General features: G+C 42.4%; 1 protein-coding gene across 4 annotated transcripts; it reads right to left on the bottom strand.

Annotated features, from left to right (window-relative positions):
- Positions 1–500: 500 nt before the first annotated feature.
- On the bottom strand, positions 501–18,416 carry phf1 (PHD finger protein 1). Of its 4 annotated transcripts, XM_046400156.1 has the most exons (16): positions 18,214–18,416; positions 16,821–16,939; positions 16,123–16,201; positions 15,912–15,993; positions 15,164–15,250; positions 14,177–14,271; positions 13,508–13,656; positions 12,938–13,033; positions 11,419–11,487; positions 10,954–11,077; positions 9,548–9,615; positions 8,816–8,953; positions 7,249–7,327; positions 5,340–5,455; positions 5,075–5,161; positions 501–3,729 (listed from the first exon to the last, which is right to left on the bottom strand). In XM_046400156.1, exons 3-16 carry the CDS (start codon positions 16,198–16,200, stop codon positions 3,291–3,293), a joined length of 1,707 nt encoding a protein of 568 aa, XP_046256112.1. In that variant the 5' UTR covers position 16,201; positions 16,821–16,939; positions 18,214–18,416; the 3' UTR covers positions 501–3,290. The 4 variants fall into 4 exon arrangements, with proteins under 4 accessions (XP_046256112.1, XP_046256113.1, XP_046256111.1 ...); XM_046400157.1 differs by lacking the exon at positions 16,821–16,939; XM_046400155.1 differs by lacking the exon at positions 18,214–18,416 and having other exon boundaries at positions 16,821–18,020.
- Positions 18,417–18,541: the final 125 nt, after the last annotated feature.

The raw sequence follows: 18,541 nt of genomic DNA on the forward strand, positions 1-18,541 counted from the left end.
TCCAACTTTGTGGCAACTGTTTGTTGAAGGCCCTTTTCTATTCCAGCATGACTGTGCCCCAGTGCACAAAGCAAAGCTCCATAAAGACATGGTTGGATGAGTTTGGTGTGGAAGAACTTGACTGGCCCACACAGAGCCCTGACCTCAACCCCATCCAACACCTTTGGGATGAACTGGAACGGAGATTGTGAGCCAGGCCTTTTGGTCCAACATCAGTGTGTGACCTCACAAATGCTCTACTGCATGAATGGGCACAAATTCCCACAGAAACACTCCAACATGTTGTGGAAAGCCTTCACAGAAGAGTGGAAGCTGTTAGAGCTGCTGAGCTGTCTGTGTGTTTAGAATGAGACGTCATTAAAGTCCCTGTTGGTGTGAAGGAAAGGTGCCCCAATACTTTTGTCTATACAGCGTATTTTAAATTGTGAAATAGACCAGACAGATGCTGAAAAAAAGAAGTCAACTACTGAATGAACTGCACTGATAGATAAAGAAACACATTTTAAGAGGTGAACTTTTTTATTAGTCATGTTACATATTAAGTGTCAACGCAGAGTATACATGTACAAACAAAATTTCTCCAAAAATACATCAAACTGAACTTGGACTTGACTACTAATCAGAAAAAGAAGACTACCTCTCCCAAAATAAACAATGTTCCTCAATGGTGATGTCATTATTTCCTCCTATTTTGTTTTAAACTAATCTGTGGTGAGTTCCAACTAGAGTACAACCTATAACAAGCACTTGACGGGTATAGACATACCATAGAAAACACACAAATACATTCATCACCATCGCCTAAAAAGGTTCAACACACCCCTTCCTAATCAACTACAGTCAAATAGTCACTGAGGAGGATGATAATTGCAATGCAACATCATTTCACCGGCCTGAAATGTACGCAAAGGTGCAGGAGATAATTCAACAGAGAGGTTCCTACTTAAAGAAAATCTGAGAGTTTTGCATTGGTTTGATTATAACAGTACAAATGCAGTATTTGTCTTTTGCGTTTTTCAACTAAACTTGTAATGCAGTCTTTCCTCGAAGACAAAACTGATAAATGTAATACGTTGTGTAAGTTTTATCGCGACGGATTGCTGAAATAAACCTCTGTATAAAATATAAACTCTGAAACTTGCACCACAGTATGCTAGTTTGTGTAACCTGTTTGCACAAAGACAAAATCCAACTGCGGCACCTCACTTGAGTCTACCAACACATCCGAGGAGAAGGGACACCATCAGCCGGGTCTTGACTTGTGAATTCTTAATGCCGTGTTGTACCTTTTCGACCCTGGCAGACGTTAGGGGTTCGAGTTAGGAGTCTGGCCTTTCAGTGTCTTCTTTAGCCGGACTGTTACTCAAGGACTGAACCCCCTACGACGTGGAACTGAATAAGAGCAGTGGGGTAGCTGGACCGTCAGCTGGTCTTTATCACATTTAACACTCATCATAAACAAAAAAAGAAACAGGTTCTTTCAAAATAATTTCCATTCCGGTGACCTCAAACAGACAACTCGGCAACATATATATTTTTCTTCTTTGTCGTTTGTTTGGAATGTACAGTAACATCACAGTTGGTTCTGTTTGGGAAAAAAAACAAAACAAAACAAAAAAACCTCTACCCCGCATTACACCGGGTCCTGGTTTATCCATGCATTGGAATCTGTGAGTTTGATAAAGAGCCATCCTTTTATTTACTAGCAATTTAGCCTCGCGCGTCTATCTTGTCGTCTGATTGGTCAAGTCAGGTCAGCAGACCAATAGGCAGGTACACAACCCATATAGGCACTATGCAACCACGTCAAAAAAATAAAATAAAGTTATTTGTTCATAGCAATATATTGTGAATATATAATTCTATCTATAAAACAAAAGCCCTCTTGTGGCTCCTATTTCTAATACATACAGTAGTCTAGATGTAAATTATGAGGAAATCTAACATGACAATAAGTAACTCCATAGTAACATGTGTACAATCTCTTATTAACATACTGCAGTGAGAAAAAAACACAGAAACCTCCAGAGAATTTGTTGTTTAGGAAGCCAAAGTCAGACAAGCTGCCATCTGAGCAGATAAAAGGGACCTGGGAGACTCGAGGTGCCATCTTTCAACCACTACTGTCAAAATGCCTTTAAGCAAGGCATTAAACCAACGTCAGGGCTGCCAACAAAACCACATAAAACTAGCTGTGCTGCTCCGTCTCTTCCTTGCCAATAAAAGGTTACTGCTCTTTCAAGAGCAGCCAGTAGCCACCACCCAGCTGTCTTCATGCCTCTTGCTGATGATGGACCATTCATCACTGTTCATTTCTGGGCTAATTTTCTCACTGAACTCTGTGTGAACATTAACCATCAGTTGATGAATGAGTAATTATAAAAGTGAAGGCTGACGGAAGTGTGCTGTTGGCTACTGGCTGTTTAGCCCCTTGGATATCCATATCAAGTGACACTGAAGGTCACTTTTTCAAAATATGTTATTTTATTATCTTTAAAAGGAGGTCTTCGCTATGATCGGGGTGAATTTAGTGAACAGTTTCTGTCATCAGTCGGTGAGCTTTGGAGATGCTGGAAGGCAAATTTATTTTTATCTTTGGGCGGAGCCAGGTGTTCCCCCCTGCTTCCCGTCTTTAAGCTCTTGGCTCCATCTTCACATTTACTATACAGACATGAGTGAGTTATCAATCTTCTAATCTACCTCTCAGTAAGAAAGCAAATCAGACTATTCTTTTAAATTAACAGCATGTTGTCTAGAAGAAAAGCAGTGGAACTTCAATGTCTCATAAAATCATACAGCCAAATAATATTTAGGTTAAATAATGCTTTAAATATTTATTCACTTATTTTTTCACTTGTTTTTTCTCAAGGAGTGAAAATGCAGACACAATTTACTGTTGCCTATCGACATAACTGCATACCCAGATATGAGCACATTTAAAGACATATTCTTCTCAGTGTGGTCTAAAGATTCACAAATCACCTGGAGGTTTGCATATCTTCCCTCGTCACTGCAAAACATGATCAATGCAAAGGCATATTCCAAAGTTAACAGTACAAATATCAGAGAAACACTAGCAAAGAGGGACATTTACAGTAGTAACGAGTAGTGAGCTATAATGATGTAGAGGTGATACTATGAGAGCAACCTGGATTTGCAACGTGTGGGGATGTTTTTTTGTTTTCCTTTCTGTTTTGTTTGTTCTTTAAACACTGCCACATATCACACAAACGGTATTCCTGTGGCAACTGAAAAACAGTCATCGTGTCACGTGTTTACTCTCTTTTCCGTCAGTACAAACTCACGTTTTCCCACTCCACCAGGTACTGCACCTTCCCGTCCGGCGTGACGCGTCTCGCCAAGATCCTCACTGCCTCCCCTCCTCCCCAGCTCCTGGCCACTGTCCCGTCGCCCCCTCCGACTACCACCCCCCCGCCTCCTCCTCCACCGCCACCTCCTCCTCCTCCTCCTCCTCCACCGCCGCCCCCACCTCCTCCTCCTCCCCCTCCTCCTGAGCCACCCCCTCCGCCCATGCCGGCCTGATAAGGGAGCAGATCACGAAGGATGAGGGGCTCCAGCTGCTTCTGCCCCGGCTGGTGCTGGTGGTTGTGTTGGTGGTTATGTTGGTGGCTGTGATGGTGCTGGTGGATGTGGTGGTGGTGATGGCTTCCATTGGAGTTGAGGGGGTATGGGAAGAAAGGTGGTGGTAACCTGCACGTTTCCTCCATGCTAGGAAAACAAACCGAGACAAGCAGAGAGGTCAGGAACGGAGACTGACTCACGTAGACATCAGCTGATTTCACAGCTAATTCAGAAAGATGTATTTATGAAGAAACACACTGCAATACTTCTGTTTTTGTTTTTAACTTTTGAACATTTGTTACAAATAAACTGCTGTAAATAATTAATCTTGAAACATGCATAAACTTCGATATTTTGACACAAACAAACAACGGTTCATGTGACTACGTGTCTAGGAGAAAGTCAAGACCGTACAAACCATTTTAGCATCTGTTTGGTCATTGTTTTGGTTTTACGGCCTCGACTTCACTGGTTTAGTTCACGCTCACTGCTATCATCACTCTCGTTTTCCTACAGTTTTCAGCGAAAAGCTCTAAAAACCCACCATACAGTACCTGCCCAGCAGCAAACAGCAGACGGTTTAAATTATCGCTAGCTGGTGAACACAGTAGAACATTTGGCAGCTACAGAGTCAAAACATTTCCCTCAAGAGCTGGACGAAGACAGAGCTACATGGAGAGCGAGTATTGGACTTGTGTTTTGAAGGTTGCCGGGAACATGACTCCAAATGAATGTCAATGTTGCTCCACGTCTGCTGGCCATGTAAATAAGCAACAGTTTGCTAACACGTTCTACATATAAACTCGATACGTTGATGTTGTGTTCACGTTGCCCCAAAGCGGCCAAAAAAAAAAAAATCAATTAATGCATTTTTAAATTGATGTTATCAATCCCAGTTATAAGAACTACTCCAAAGGTGAGTTGTATTCCTGAATACCAATTAGCATTTGACAGCTGATCAGCATATCAATATATGACTTCTGCAGATATCATGAGGCAACTCAAAAAAATGACACATGATCTAGAACCCACAAAGCTTTTGCTTCATACTGAAATGTGCTCAACACCACTCCACAAAAGACCAACCAAGGATGCTTTAGCCAATGAAGAAAGAAAAGAAGAAAACAAAACAAAGTAAACGAGCTGTTTGTCTGCCTGAATGGTTTTTGTACTAATAAGTCTGTGTATGGTGATGTAATGGTCCTCAAGGACTGAGGCTCAAAGGCAGCAACAACAGCGAGGCAAAGCATATGTTTCTAACCCTAACCAAATGTTTTTCATGGCTACACCCAACCAACATCAACATCAACATCAAATTGAAAGCTAGAACGTGAAGAAACGTAAACACATCAAACGCAAACTTTTCCCTGGTGTGCAGAAACAAACAGCGCAATCATCTATTCTATTCTGGCCAATGGGTTGAGCTTCCACACGTCCCTGTATAAATGTCCAGCAGGAGTCATAAGAAATGAGGATGACAGATGAGGTAAACCTGCTGTAGTGATGGAGACTCCTGGAGAGCGCAGTATTTCCGTTGTACGTGGTGTGGTACAGGGCATACATCCGCTTGGGAGGAGAGCTGTGGGCGGGGAGCACGGAGGTTGAGGACAATGACTGCTTTACAATTTTAGAATAAAATTATTAAAGACTCATTTAAAGGTTAAGTTCCCCCAAATATAAAAACAACATCCCGTTTTCCAACTTACAATAATATACATCAAATCAAAACAGGAACCTAATAGCAAAACACCCCTTACCTCAAACTAAGCTCCTCCTCTGACTTCCTGGAGTTGTAAAGACTGGCCCCTCCCATGTAGCCATGGCAACATGGCAGCAGCTCAATGGGGTTGGCAGCAACCGGGGGCGGGCAAGCCTGGGCACAAGAGACGCACACAGATCAGCTTGTCTGATCTAAGCAGTCAATCGAGCTCTGATCCCTCTGTGCCAGTACCAACACCAGTACCAGTTTAAAGTGGTAACGATACCAGCAGAGTATTGAGAGTAGAGCGCTTGATGAGGTGCTTTACTATGTAATTCCTATTCTCAGGTTTTCCTGAAATAATCCTTCTGCATTTCAGGCATTTATTTGTATTAGAGGGCATTAGACAAGTTTGGTGGCAACGCGACATGTTGAACTGCCGGCTCTGTTGAATACAGCACGGTTGATTTGACCCCACTACAGACTGTATGGGCTGGGAAGCTTCCGGGGTAGCACGCCAATCACATGTCACACTAAATCAAAGAGCATGTGCAGAGAACTAAATGCAGGCATCGTCTGACTTAAGTTTCGATACGACGAGTTCCGATACCCTGCTCTACTGCTCAGGCATGCATGAAGTGGATTCTGCACGAGGGCTGTTCACTTTTGTGATAAATACATCTGGATAAATGTCTGCATTTTAACATTTTAAAACTGAGTTTATTTTATAGCTTGGCATTCCTAAAGAAAACACATGACGGCTGGAATTCCATGTTCCTGCGTTGCTTGAGGGAAGATACGTCTATAAATCCACACTACTATCATCATCAAGGCTCATCAGACACAGCCAGTAAGATGTCCTGCTTAGATGTATCACCTCCATAGTGCAACTCATGGAGCTGACAGTTTAGTGAGGCAGCTCTCCTGACACACCGACTCAGGAGCCGTGAAAAGTAAAAACATCAGAGCATCATCCGAGCAATCACTCACTGGAAATGTCAAGTGGGGGGACGCCTCCTAAAGGTTTTTGCATTTCTCATCGCTGGACTGTGACATATGGCGCCACACTTGGCCCATTATCATTCCCCTGTGTAGCACTGCTATCACGATGGGAGATTATTATTCAGTAGCTTTTGTCAACGTCTGTGCCTTTAAATGGATGTGCTCTGTCAATGCTGCACTGTCAAGGTTCCAGCGCCACCTGGCCAAACTGTAATCGACTGCAAAGTGCACTTGGAAGCGATCCCAGGCTGTGCATATCAGCATTCTTTCCCATCTCACTTTCCCTACTACAACAAACCTGCTCCTCCAAGATGGACGGAGATTAGCATCAATCAGAAGGGCACAATGGGGCCTGGATGTGCCGGAGTGAAACGAGTGCTCTGTGGGCCATATTGTTCCAGGATTACAGCATGCACACATACACAGATCAGAGTATTGTGTAGGAGGACACAGCTCTATGAGCATTCTCGGTTAAAGAATGGAGCGTAAAAATAGTAACTGCCACATGTGATGCTGCCTGTTTCAGGGTGATCCACTGGGAATTGGGTTTGATGATCATGATAAATGCGGTGCTGAACTGCAGATGTTGATGAAATACATGAGCGGGTTTTTGTGCAGCCAAGTTTGCACTTGAATTATACATTTTAACTGAGGCAGACACACGACACATCATCTCTCACACGCTACCTTTAGCCTAACCATAGACTCTGAAGCATCGGCGGCAAAAAGCAGAAGAAAAATACTGAGGCACTGAGCTGCACCAGGTGTTAAAAGACACGCAGACTGATCTAGACTGCGAAATGAACCTTCATCACAGAGTCTGACTGACAGGTTATTTGGATCGCACAGAGCTGTTTACCTGGCCGCATAAAATCAGAAAAAAAAAGGAAAAAAAAAAAATAATCAGAGAGGTTTTGCAGCCCACACCTCCCTCCTCGCCATGAGTTGGAGACAGAAGCACTGACCTGTGTCTCCATGATGCGACGCTTTGATTTACGCGACTCTGCTCCCCCTGCTCTCCTCTGGCAGGGAAGTGACAACGGGCTGAAGTGAACAAAAACACACATAAATTAATACACAAGCATCCAAATGTGCCATGTTTAGTTTATTAGTTTGTCTCCATTAAAGCCTACAGAGAGACGTAAAATAGAAGACGACGAGAGCAGTGAGATGACATACTGAATGCTTTTGATGTATTATATTAATAACAAATCTGACATATATATGAGCCCAAACATCATCAGCAGGCAGGTGGAAAAATGTGAAAAGGAAAACAAAGAGAGAAAAAAAACTCAGCTCTCCCTAAATTTCCTTCATTCACTATCTTCTTGTTCTGCTTGAAGCTGAACTTGTCTCCTGCATCTTGTGTCTGTCCAGGTAGAAAGAATTTAAGAGCATATTTTGTCCTGGGGAGAATGCTAACAAAAAGCCCACCGAGTCATTAAGATCAACAGGATTGGTTCTTCTAGTAGAATAAATGTGTTAAGCAAACTGCAGGGCATTATGAGATACCTATCTATCAAATCTGACATTTTGGCCTGAACGTTTAACATGGAAAGGGTTTATCTTCAAGAGGGCAATGATGAATTCTCAGTCAATTCAAAGATGGTCATTTGACCCAGGGTGGCGCTACCGGAAAGCTCATGGAGCGTCCAAAATATACAGAAAATACTTGACAGATGACTGTTGTTTCTGGAGTTCCAGAAATATTGACGACCAACAACATCACCACCTGGAGCATCAGCTGCTAACCGCACACAATCCTTTTTTTTTTTTTTGCTTTATTTACCACACTGAGAGCAAACTGTGGGTGCCAGGCTATAGGATCTGTGTCAGCAGTAGTCAGAATTTTTGTATTCTTTACAACTTGGTGCCAGTTTAACTGAGAAAGTGTAAATTTAGGTCTCTGGAAAGTGATGAAGCAACATATCTTGTCTCTGATGTGGCCATCTCAACACTGTCCATCTGGGAAGAAGCAGACTGACTTCACTCTCCTCAATCTGAACATCCTACAGCCTAAAGAGATTCCAGCTGATGAGATCAGTGTTTCTTGCTTTTCACTTGCAGCTTGCAGACACTTAGAGCAAAATTCACTAGAATATATGTTTACTGTTTCATGAAAACATTCATACTTGTGTTTCAGTGACTCAAATAACATGAAAGACAAAAAACGAAACCAGCACGTCCACTCACACCTTCTTTTTAGACAGCTCCACTGCAAATTATTTCATTGCAATTCAGTCTGAATAAGTACCAGCTAAATGCTAAAAATTATTTAAAATGAAAAGCGTGTCTGTGAAATCTGCAGACTACAGGACACGTGCGCACACACACAGTTACGGATGTACAGACGTTAGCACACAGGGGGGTTTATACTCTTTTAGGAGATTATTTAGACACTGACACTTTTGCTGGCGTACCAAAACTGCAGTCCTTTGATTCTTAAAGTTAATTGTTCATGCAGAATGACTACATGCCCTGTAGGGGTCCCACAATTCTTATAAGAGCTGAAAGGAGAGATGCTGTCCTTACTCTGACCTTCTCCGGTGTGTGATGTTGGTAGGTGGGTCGGTGATGAGGGGCGACGAATCAGACGTCAGCGGAGGTGGGGCTCGGACCTGAAGCCCAAAAAGACACTTCTTCTTTTTGATCTCCTTCCCAGAGACAAACCTGGGTTGACATCAACACAACAGTTTGTGCAGTCTAGTGTTGCTTTTCAAATCACCTCACGTGTGTGTGTGTGTGTGTGTTCTTTTATTTGTCCTCCTCCTCTTTGATGCTAACAATGAATTTAACATTGTGAAACAACATGTACTTATTCTCCTGATGAAATAGTGGACTTTCAAAAGGTAGTGACTGTAATTAAGTATACATAATTAGAGCAGAAATTGCTGGGAGAAATTTGCAGTTTTGTGACTGCAGGTTTTTCTTTTTGAAAATTAAAAAAAGAAAGAAAAAAAAACAACAGTAAAGGTAATTAGACTTCTAGACTGGTTATTGTGATTTAATAACAACTTCTGTCCTCTTCTAGCAAGACAAAAAAAAAGCTCCATAAAGTGCTAAATCTCATCTGGTCTAATTGACAGTTCAATTTTTCTACCTCTTTATTCAAAGTCACACATTTCGACTCGCTCATTTCAGCCTGGATGTCCAACATTACAAACTATGAAGCACTAAGAAGACCCCTCTATTCATGGAGTGCTACTCATCAGTCCAGTCATGTGTGGTCGGTGTTTATTCTTCTCATCATATGCGATGACTTACCTGTCCTTGTGGGAGTTCAGAGCGTTGAGGAGATTGTGACAGCGGTCTTGCCTTGGCGTGTCAGAGAGCTAGAGGACAGACAGGAATGAAAAATCAAAGCTGTGTTTACACAGTGGACGGCCATCAGACAGAAAACCTTTAATGCATACAATAATTTTCTTTTACAGCCACTGACAGAAATAGCGTTAATATGGAAAACCATTTGCAGCTACATGGCTGCTGTCACGGAGCAACGGGGAAACAATACATTTCTAAATGTGTTTTAAAAACAGCTTAAACGAGAACCCAAAACCTCAGCCAGATGTACAGGAAATGCTCAGAAAATCTTCCCCTGGTCTCTCTCAGTCACCTGTACTTTTATCTTCCTGTTTATTCTCTGTGGAATAACTTCAGAGTATAAAACAGGTGGTAACACAACTTTTTTTTCTTAGAACTCTAGTTTGCGAATATATCAAAATTCGTTAATGTTTAGAAATGCTGATCAGGGTGACCTAGGTCAACTATTTCTGTCCCAGCAAAGCTACTTGTCACCTAGACAGTACCTCTGCAATTGAGGGGGTTCATGCGAAGATTTGGGGCGAAGCACAGCTGATTTAAATATATCTACAGAGTTGGTGTGGAAAAACAACCACACAGGATTAGAAATTGCTGTGATGCAGATGTTTTCTACGTTAATTCTCATAATGTCCAGTAGGCCTAAGCTTCTAGGTATGATAGTGGACTACACAGTACACACTTCCCATTGACTTTGATGTTCACTGAGAGATTCTTAAACCTAGCTAGCTATTTAGCAAGCAAGCAAGAAAAGATGAGATACTTTCCAGCTTAATGGATAAACAGCTGAAACAGTTAACACTAAAATAAGTTCATAACCGGGTGAAAACCACATCTAAGTAAAATAATCAGGTAAAAGCAACATCAACAGCTTAAATAGTTAGCTGAAAGTAACGGCTAAACAGGCCTACAGTAGCTAAAAACAATGGATAAACTGTTAAAATAGGTACTTTGGACAAAAAGTTGAAATAATTAGCTAAAAATATTGGAAAAACAACTGAAACAGTGAGCCAGAGGTAAACAGTGGGAATAATTACCTTAACATTTTGGATAAACAGTTGAACAAGTAATCGGTAAATGGCTGTCACAGTTAGCTTAAACCAGTTAAAAAAACAGAGGTACATCAGCCTAAAAATGTTGGGCACCACAGTCCTTTTAATTAAAACATGCAATATCATGTGCAATTCTTTAACTTAGTGGAGCTCCCCGTTAAGTTTATGTCGAGGTCATACTTTCTGTAGCGTTAAATTTTACTTTAATGTTGGTTAATAGGCTTTAAGTCTCAAATGCAAAAAGGCTGGCAGCATTTCACATCATTTCATCATGGTGCTTAAACAAGGAAATATCAATACCTCGCCTAGGAGCAATGACTCCCAATTCTCATTGGTGAAGGACAGGATTTCATGGTCAAAATCAAAGTACTTCCTCTTGCAGCACAGCGAGAGATGGTACAGCACTAAATGAGCCAGATCCACCCTGCATTTTCAATTAAAAAATGTCACAATTAGATCATAAGAAAAAGGCAAAATAGAATAAAAACAGAAAGAAATTAAAAATGGAAAACAATTTTCAGAATATACTTTAAATGGACTATTTCGGAATACTTTGGAACATTTGTAAGTTTTTTTACAGCACTATATTGTACTGTGTTGTAGTGTGAAGTAGGCCTAGCATCAACTAACACATTTTAATATTTTCTCTCACCTGGAATGTCAGACAAATATACATCTTTAAAATGTAAATAAAGAAGATAAACAACAAATCAGCTTTGACTCCTGATGTAAACATGCCAGTGAAGGTTTTACTGTAAACATCACCAGGTCATAGGCAGTCTTTGGATGGTCTCTGGTCCTTTTGTGCATACTGAACACTGGAACTCATAAAACCTAAAAAAAGACATGCAGAAAAAAAAATGTGACTTTGTAAAATATGGTTTAGCCTAAAAAAGTCTATCATCTCCTCCTTGATGGCTTCGTTTGTCATTTAGTTTCAACTAACAACTGTCATCTTAAATTTTGTCATCACATCCTCACTTCGACAATCTATGTATCACTGTCATCTTTTAAAGCATATTTCACTCTGAGAAAACTATTTTTGTCCAAAAGATGTATTTTCCACCTTGCAGACTTCTTATCATTTAGTCCAAATTAATCATATACACTGTGATACCCCCCGTGCCCCCCACTTTATGTTCCTTACAGTCTCTCTTCTCTGCGATTTTATCATATAAATCAACCTGTACGGGAAATAAATGGACAGGTGTATTTGTTTCCCTACAACATTCTGTTCTGGGTGACCCTGAAACTCATAGCACAACAACATTACGTGCATCTGTCCTTCTATATGCATGTGTTCTCTGAAGGTCACTGGGAAAGATGAAGAGCAGACACAGTATGACGGCAGCACATGCTTACTATTCCAACTGTGAACCCAGTTTTCACTCTTCCTCCATCACCTGCTCAGCAGATGTTGTACCAATCCGGCCTGACTCTACCCAACTGTCAATCTGGATCTAATCCTTCCTTTTTTTTTCTCCTTACCTCAGACAGGTTCGGCAATAACGCGGTGTCAGGGTGGGTGTAGAACTCAGACGGCTAACACAGATGGTTAATGGCAATAATAACTTAATGGATGGGTACATTTTATTACACGCATGAGATGCGGCCTATCAAACTGCAGTGCAATCAGCAGCTTGCATATCCTCCCAACATCATATCCCAACTACAACCAGAGAGGTGATCTGTCTGCTCTGCTGTCTGTCACTTTCCCTTTGCTCTGAGCGTGAGGAGCTCTTGTCCTTGTAATGCAAGTCAGTGACTACATTAACATGCGCACTAATGATTTAGTCTTAAGCTAATTAAGGTAATTCTCTGACAAATGAAGCTGTCGCGTAGACGTCTTCATCTGATTATTTAATCAGACTGAAATCTACTGCTGAGCTGGTTTATCTATTAGGAAAGTAGTAAAAATATATGTTTTTCAGCTTTCAGACTGAATTCTTATTTAGGGGTATTATTTACAGTGATTTAATGTTCAAACTGTTTACATTATACATGTTTATTTACAGTACTGTTACAGTAATTTTTTTTTGCTTTGGTTTACTGCACTATTCAACTTTTTATGTTACAACTCAACTAGCTGCTCTCAGACAATACCATCCTCAGAAGGTTTTTCTCTACAATCTGAGATACTGATATTACATTCAAAAATAGTCAGCTCTATCAAATGTTGCCTTAAAACTCACAGATAAACTGAGCTAAACCAAACATATTCTTTTAAACTTACTGTAATGATAACTGTGTGATTAGAAAGCATGCAGAGCCTTTTGTAACGCACCTGTCTCCATACAGTAACGGCTTGGTTAGACACTGTGTGCAGGCCTCGTGGAACCACTGACCACAGCTTCCACACTGCAGCATCTTCAGGTTCCACCTGCAGACCGACATGAAAACAGAGAGAGATTTTAATGAATGAGTGAAGTGCAGTTTGCATTTTCTAAGTTGAAATGTGTCCTCAGGTGTAAAGTCCTGCCACCCATAAAAATACGGCATTTGGGTGTATGTTTTATACTGCCTCGTGTGCCAGGTGGCCGGGCTTTTTCCCCTTATAAGCTAAACAGCGCAACACAAGCAAAGCAGCAATGAAAAACACAGAAAGTTCTTTAAGGAGATAGGTGGTGTACCATTTTTTGACCGAAAACTTGCTTGACAATAACTGAATTAATGAGGTCGACATCAAACAAACTCAAACTGCTAAAAGAGTTTGACTCACGTCTCACATGCTGCATGCAATTTGCAAATAATCCACAACATGACTTGGATTTAGATGGAGTCACGCTTTCAGAGAAACGGTCTTATACATGAACTGTACATTCAAACTCAAACTGGCCTCTGCAGTGTCACTCACTCTCCAGGTCCGGCACAGTAGCAATAACACTGTTGCTGGTTGGTCAGATGCTGCGGGTCCCAGTCTAAAGACGACAGCTGGTAGGGGAGCCGGAGTTTCATAAATTGCATGAGCCGGGCGAAGCGTCCTCGTTTGAGTGCCCCGCCTCTCTGAAAACACAATTTCAGGACAGGACTGATTGGCCGGTGACCCCTCAAATCACTGTCATGTCAGAACAGCAAGGGGAGACGGATCACATTCGCTGGGAAGAAAGCAATTCGTCTCATTTTATTGTAGGTCAGCTGTGAGAGATAGTGGCCGAAGCAGCGGAAGTCTGGACAATGAGATATGGACATTGACCGATTGACAATTAACCGAGTGCTTTCTCATCTCACATCTACAGAACTGGAGCACATGTGATTGATTGACTTTAAATGTACTTCTCTAAACTTCATCCTAATTTTTCAGCTTCATGACTATTGATTTTTCATGATTTTTCGGACACAATGTAGAACATCTAATATTGAGCTCACTACCGGGTGGAATTAGTATGATTTTACCTCAAATAAACCCATTTTCTGCTGTCCTTGACAGTACAGTGGCAACAAAGCTTCATATATTTGACTGGATTTCTCCCATATTATACTGTGAATGGTTTTTCCCCCCACACAGAGAGATTAGCAGCCTGACCTTGGTTGAGACTGCAAAGACACATTGCCGACATATCCAGGAATCGCTGTCAGCTTCCGGTTCGATGGTCGGAGTGTGGCACTCTGGATGATAACCTGTAATGGGAGGAGGAGGCAGAGCGTTTAATTCGTGTTTACAAGACAGACAGCAGAAGTGACAATAATGACAGTGCAGCTCCATATTCATGGCTCTGCCGGTTTGTTTCAGCAGCATGCAAGACATTTTACTATACAGTTTGTATCTAAAGAGCAGGAAGTATGTTTGTCTGCCTTTTTCCTCTAAACAAACTGTCAGCAACTCAGCAAGGGAGACATGACGGTAAAATCTGCTGCTCTTTCCTGCCTGTGCATCCTAGAGCAGAAGTTTTTGTATAAACTTCTTCCCGCTTGCACTTCGGTATGTTTAATTTCATCACAATACTTTTAAAGTTTAATGTTGTATGTGCAGACGTCGACACCGGAAGGCTGTTCTCACGTCCATCTGCTGAACGTGGAAATGTTCCGCTGTGTTCACACTAAATCTGAGTTTGAAATGGCGCACAACAGAGTATGACAAAAACGTTTGCAAGCAAGTGCACAAACACATCTTGTATCAAGTAAATGAACTAATATTTGCATTTTCTTAGATTCTAAATATGTTGGTGGGCGGGCGGGGGGTGACAAGGCAAAATGAAACTTTTTCTGTGGAAAAACCAAATGAGACACAAATTATTATTCAATGGAGGGGTGATCTTTAAAGTAGCCCAAGTAAAGACATCTTGTGGCATTTAAGAGCACGAGCAAATATCTCTGGGTATCTCATTTTCATTCTTGTCAGGATGCAGTCGCAACAACTCATATCTATCATTTATGATATATGGTTTTCTGTGCTGCGTTTTTTTTAAGAGCGACACTGTTATTTACCATACTGTGTCAAATCTTCAAGGTCAGCGCGAGAACTGGTGGATAACCGCTGCTTGACAGCGTGTGATCAGGCACGCTTCCTTACCGTGGCGGCATTTAAGACAATTTATGAGGGGTTCTTTAAGAGGTGGAGCGTCACAAATACAGCAAACTTCTTCCACTCCGGCAGCGACTGAGGCAAACAGAGAAAGACAGAGAGGGGAAGGGGAGGGGAGGAAGTAAATGTGAAAGAGGAAGACAGAGAGGGAGAGAGCAGTCAACAGCATTAATTTATGTATATTGATTCACATCCTTGCCACCTCATTGATTTCAGTGTCTCCTGCACCCTTTTAGATTTCACTTCATTTGACGGGCGGATGTTCAGCCTGGCCCTAACAAGCGTCCGACTTCCCCTTTCGCTTGTTGTCAGGCGAAGTGGGGGCACAATTTCCCTGAGGAGTCATTAGTCTAATAAATTCATAAATAGACTAATATATCAATTACACCTCAGCGTGCCACCACCAGAAAACTCGGAGCACTCAGCGTCAAAACACTGACCAGGACAGTAATTTCAGCTCCTTGGACAGAGAAAAGGTTCATGAAAGGTACAAAAATAAGAAAAGTTTTAAGCTCACAAGGGAAAATATTCAGAAGATTGTTCTTTGAACTCCTCAGGCAAAGTTTCTTCGTGTAAACACCTTTTAGTCGGAGTTGAGCCGAGCATCTGTGCATTCAAAACCTCAAACCAGGAGGATTTTTTAACCTAAGACATACAAAATGATCCCAAAAGGAAGCCATTTACTCTTCTATCTGAGGGAAGAGGAAGAGAGACAGAGAAAAAGAGTTCCTCTTACACGAGTGGATGTCCTTTCTGAGTACCCAGAACTCTGAGTTGTCCTCAAATCTCACCAGACAACATTGCTTGACTCCATCTACCTGAGAGGGAGATAGCAGGTGAGCGGAATGATTGACAAAACTAAATGGAGGTCTTTTCAAATCCAAGAGAACACACTCACTGACACACACATACACACCTCACACACACACACACACACGTGCACTTACTCTTTTCACATTGCCAAGGTACAGTAGTCCATCACTCCATCGAGCCAACACATCATCTCCTTCACTTACTCCCCCCATCCTGACGAGAGAGAGACAGAGAGGGGAGAGAGCAGGGCTCATGTGAAATGGAAATCCGATTTATTCGCTGAATACTTTGCTGCCATTGCTGACAGAGGGGTTTATGGCCCCTGCGTTTCGGTTGGCTCTCAGACAGGCGGGCTTCAGTGCAAAGGGGTTAACCCCTCCCCAACCCCACACCACCACCACCACCCTGCTTCTCCTTTCAGACCAGAGCATAGCGACAGCCTGTATCCACCACAGTGAAAGATGAGAGTGAGTAGACAACCAGAGAGCAAGACAAATGATTACTGCACACATGAAACACACACACACACACAAACACACAACACTGCATGATGACTGCTGCAATACAGTTTGATTGAATGAGCAAAGATCACTGTGCAGCTACTTGAAGCATCTGCCAGGCACTTCGCTGTTTTCTTCTCCTTTTGCCAACATCTTAAAAACTTGAATAGAAGCATGAAATGACTGTGCGGGCATTATCTCTGCACGTTGAGCATTTGTTCTAGTGCATGCACTCAAGTCAAAGCAGACGCAGGATACATAACACGTAGCCTTTTGTGAATCAAAAGGAAATCAGGCAAAATTGTACAGTGAAGCTGGCCGGTGAAGGGTACCTGTCAAGTCGAACTCCTTTCCGTCGGGGTCACAGTGAATCCTGGGCAAGCTGGGCATGAAATGCCCTCATCTGCTGTGGATCTCCGCTGCCCAATTACTGCCCGCTCGGATGCGCAGCCTGCGTGTTTGCAAAAAGTGGATGATGTGCATGTATGTCCCTGTCTGAGCCGAGCGCCTGTGTGTGTGTCAGTCAAGCCGTCAGCGAGGAGGGCGAAGGCGACTGACTGTCCGTCCGTCTCTCTGCCTAGTTTGTCCGTCCTCCGCTGTGCCGTTTCGTCATGTCCCCGTCGCTTTGCTCTCCTATCCCTCCCCCCCCGCCGCGTCTCCGCCACCACCTATTGATGCTATTAAGGCGGGTTTGTCAGAGCAGCACCGGAATCAAGCCGCCAGAGACGCCATCATCCCTGCCTCTCGCTCTCGACCGACTTGTTGTGACGCAGACATAAAACACCCAGATAGAGTGGGAGGGAGATACTGATAGAGGGGGATCCAGAAGTGGCGGGGGGGTCCACGGCGAGAGCACCTTCCCGTCTGAGGGACTGACCCTAAATCGTTGTGACAAGGTGGGATTGTGCTGTCTGGCAGCAGGAGGGAGGGAGGCCGGGAGGGATGGACGGCGGTGCGCTAAAAGCCAGCGGATGTAAGCGCGCGCGGCTACAGGGGCCAATTAAGTGGCCAATTAATGAGCTTAGCCGCCTCATTAATTGGTCTCAAACAAGAGGGACCGGCCAAGTTTAGCAAACCCGTGGAGAAAAGTTTGCAAACTGAGACTCTCGAGCGAGCAGCTCCCAACACTTAAACTTGTCTTTGTCAATTAATGTTGATTGTCTCAGTGAAGTGAGCGGAATTCAGCTGGTTTGTTTGATTTCTTTACTGCAAGAAGAATGTGGTGCTCTCACATCACGTCTCTTCTAACAAATCAATCACCTTTTGAATGACAAATCACTGCTGACTTACAGGTGATGATCAGGTCATTAATGAGCACCACGTGGAAGATAATTGCATTCTTTATAAAAGTTCCTAATGGCTTTCAGCCTTTTATACAACTTGAAAATTTGAAATGAGAACCTCTCTGCTGAGTAGCCTCCTCTTTTCTTAAAATACAGTAAGCCAGCTCAAAGTGGACATACACCGCATCTGCAGGACAGATGTGACATCCGGAGGGTCATCTCCTCTCACAAGACATCCGGAATGTAATTTAATGTGCGATGGAAAATATTGTTCACGCGAAAAATATTCGCCACAAATAATGAAGACTTTAAAAAAAATCCATTTAAGATACAGTCATAAGCCAAAAAAAATACACGATTAAATATACATCAAATTCCTGAAAATATTTACTGCTTTAAACCTGCTCCACAGACATAAAATTACACAGTAGATTATACTCACAGTTAAGTCGATTTGGGAGAACAGGCTTAACGCGTCTTGTCTACAGGCACATGTATCCAGTTCAAGGTGTTATTTGTTTATTTTCCATGTTTGTGTCCTTCCTTGTTTATGTCTTACACATTACTCACAGCAGTCAACCGTGCGGTAACACCGCCGCGCGGTTCAAAATGGCCCCTGGCAGATTAAAAAGTGATAAAGTGCCAATTTCCAACTGTTACCACTAGGTGGAGAGCAAATACAAGGACTGCAACCGCACTGCGATCAGCCGGTCATTCTGAGAGATGTTCAGGGTCATTAAGTTGAGTCTGAAGTGAAGGCCACTCGTTGT

Source organism: Scatophagus argus, chromosome 9, assembly GCF_020382885.2.
Source record: "Scatophagus argus isolate fScaArg1 chromosome 9, fScaArg1.pri, whole genome shotgun sequence".
Lineage (NCBI taxonomy): Eukaryota > Metazoa > Chordata > Actinopteri > Scatophagidae > Scatophagus > Scatophagus argus.

What these genes read in the sequence shown, in the direction of transcription:
- phf1 (XM_046400157.1), bottom strand. Translation starts at nt 16,200, where the DNA reads ATGGGGGGAGTAAGTGAAGGAGATGATGTGTTGGCTCGATGGAGTGAT. An exon ending in TCTTTGCAGTCTCAACCAAG is followed by an intron (nt 13,657 to 14,176) that starts GTCAGGCTGCTA and finishes TTGTGTTTTCAG; the next exon opens with AGAGGCGGGGCACTCAAACG. An exon ending in GAGGAGGAGCTTAGTTTGAG is followed by an intron (nt 5,162 to 5,339) that starts GTAAGGGGTGTT and finishes CCCCGCCCACAG; the next exon opens with CTCTCCTCCCAAGCGGATGT.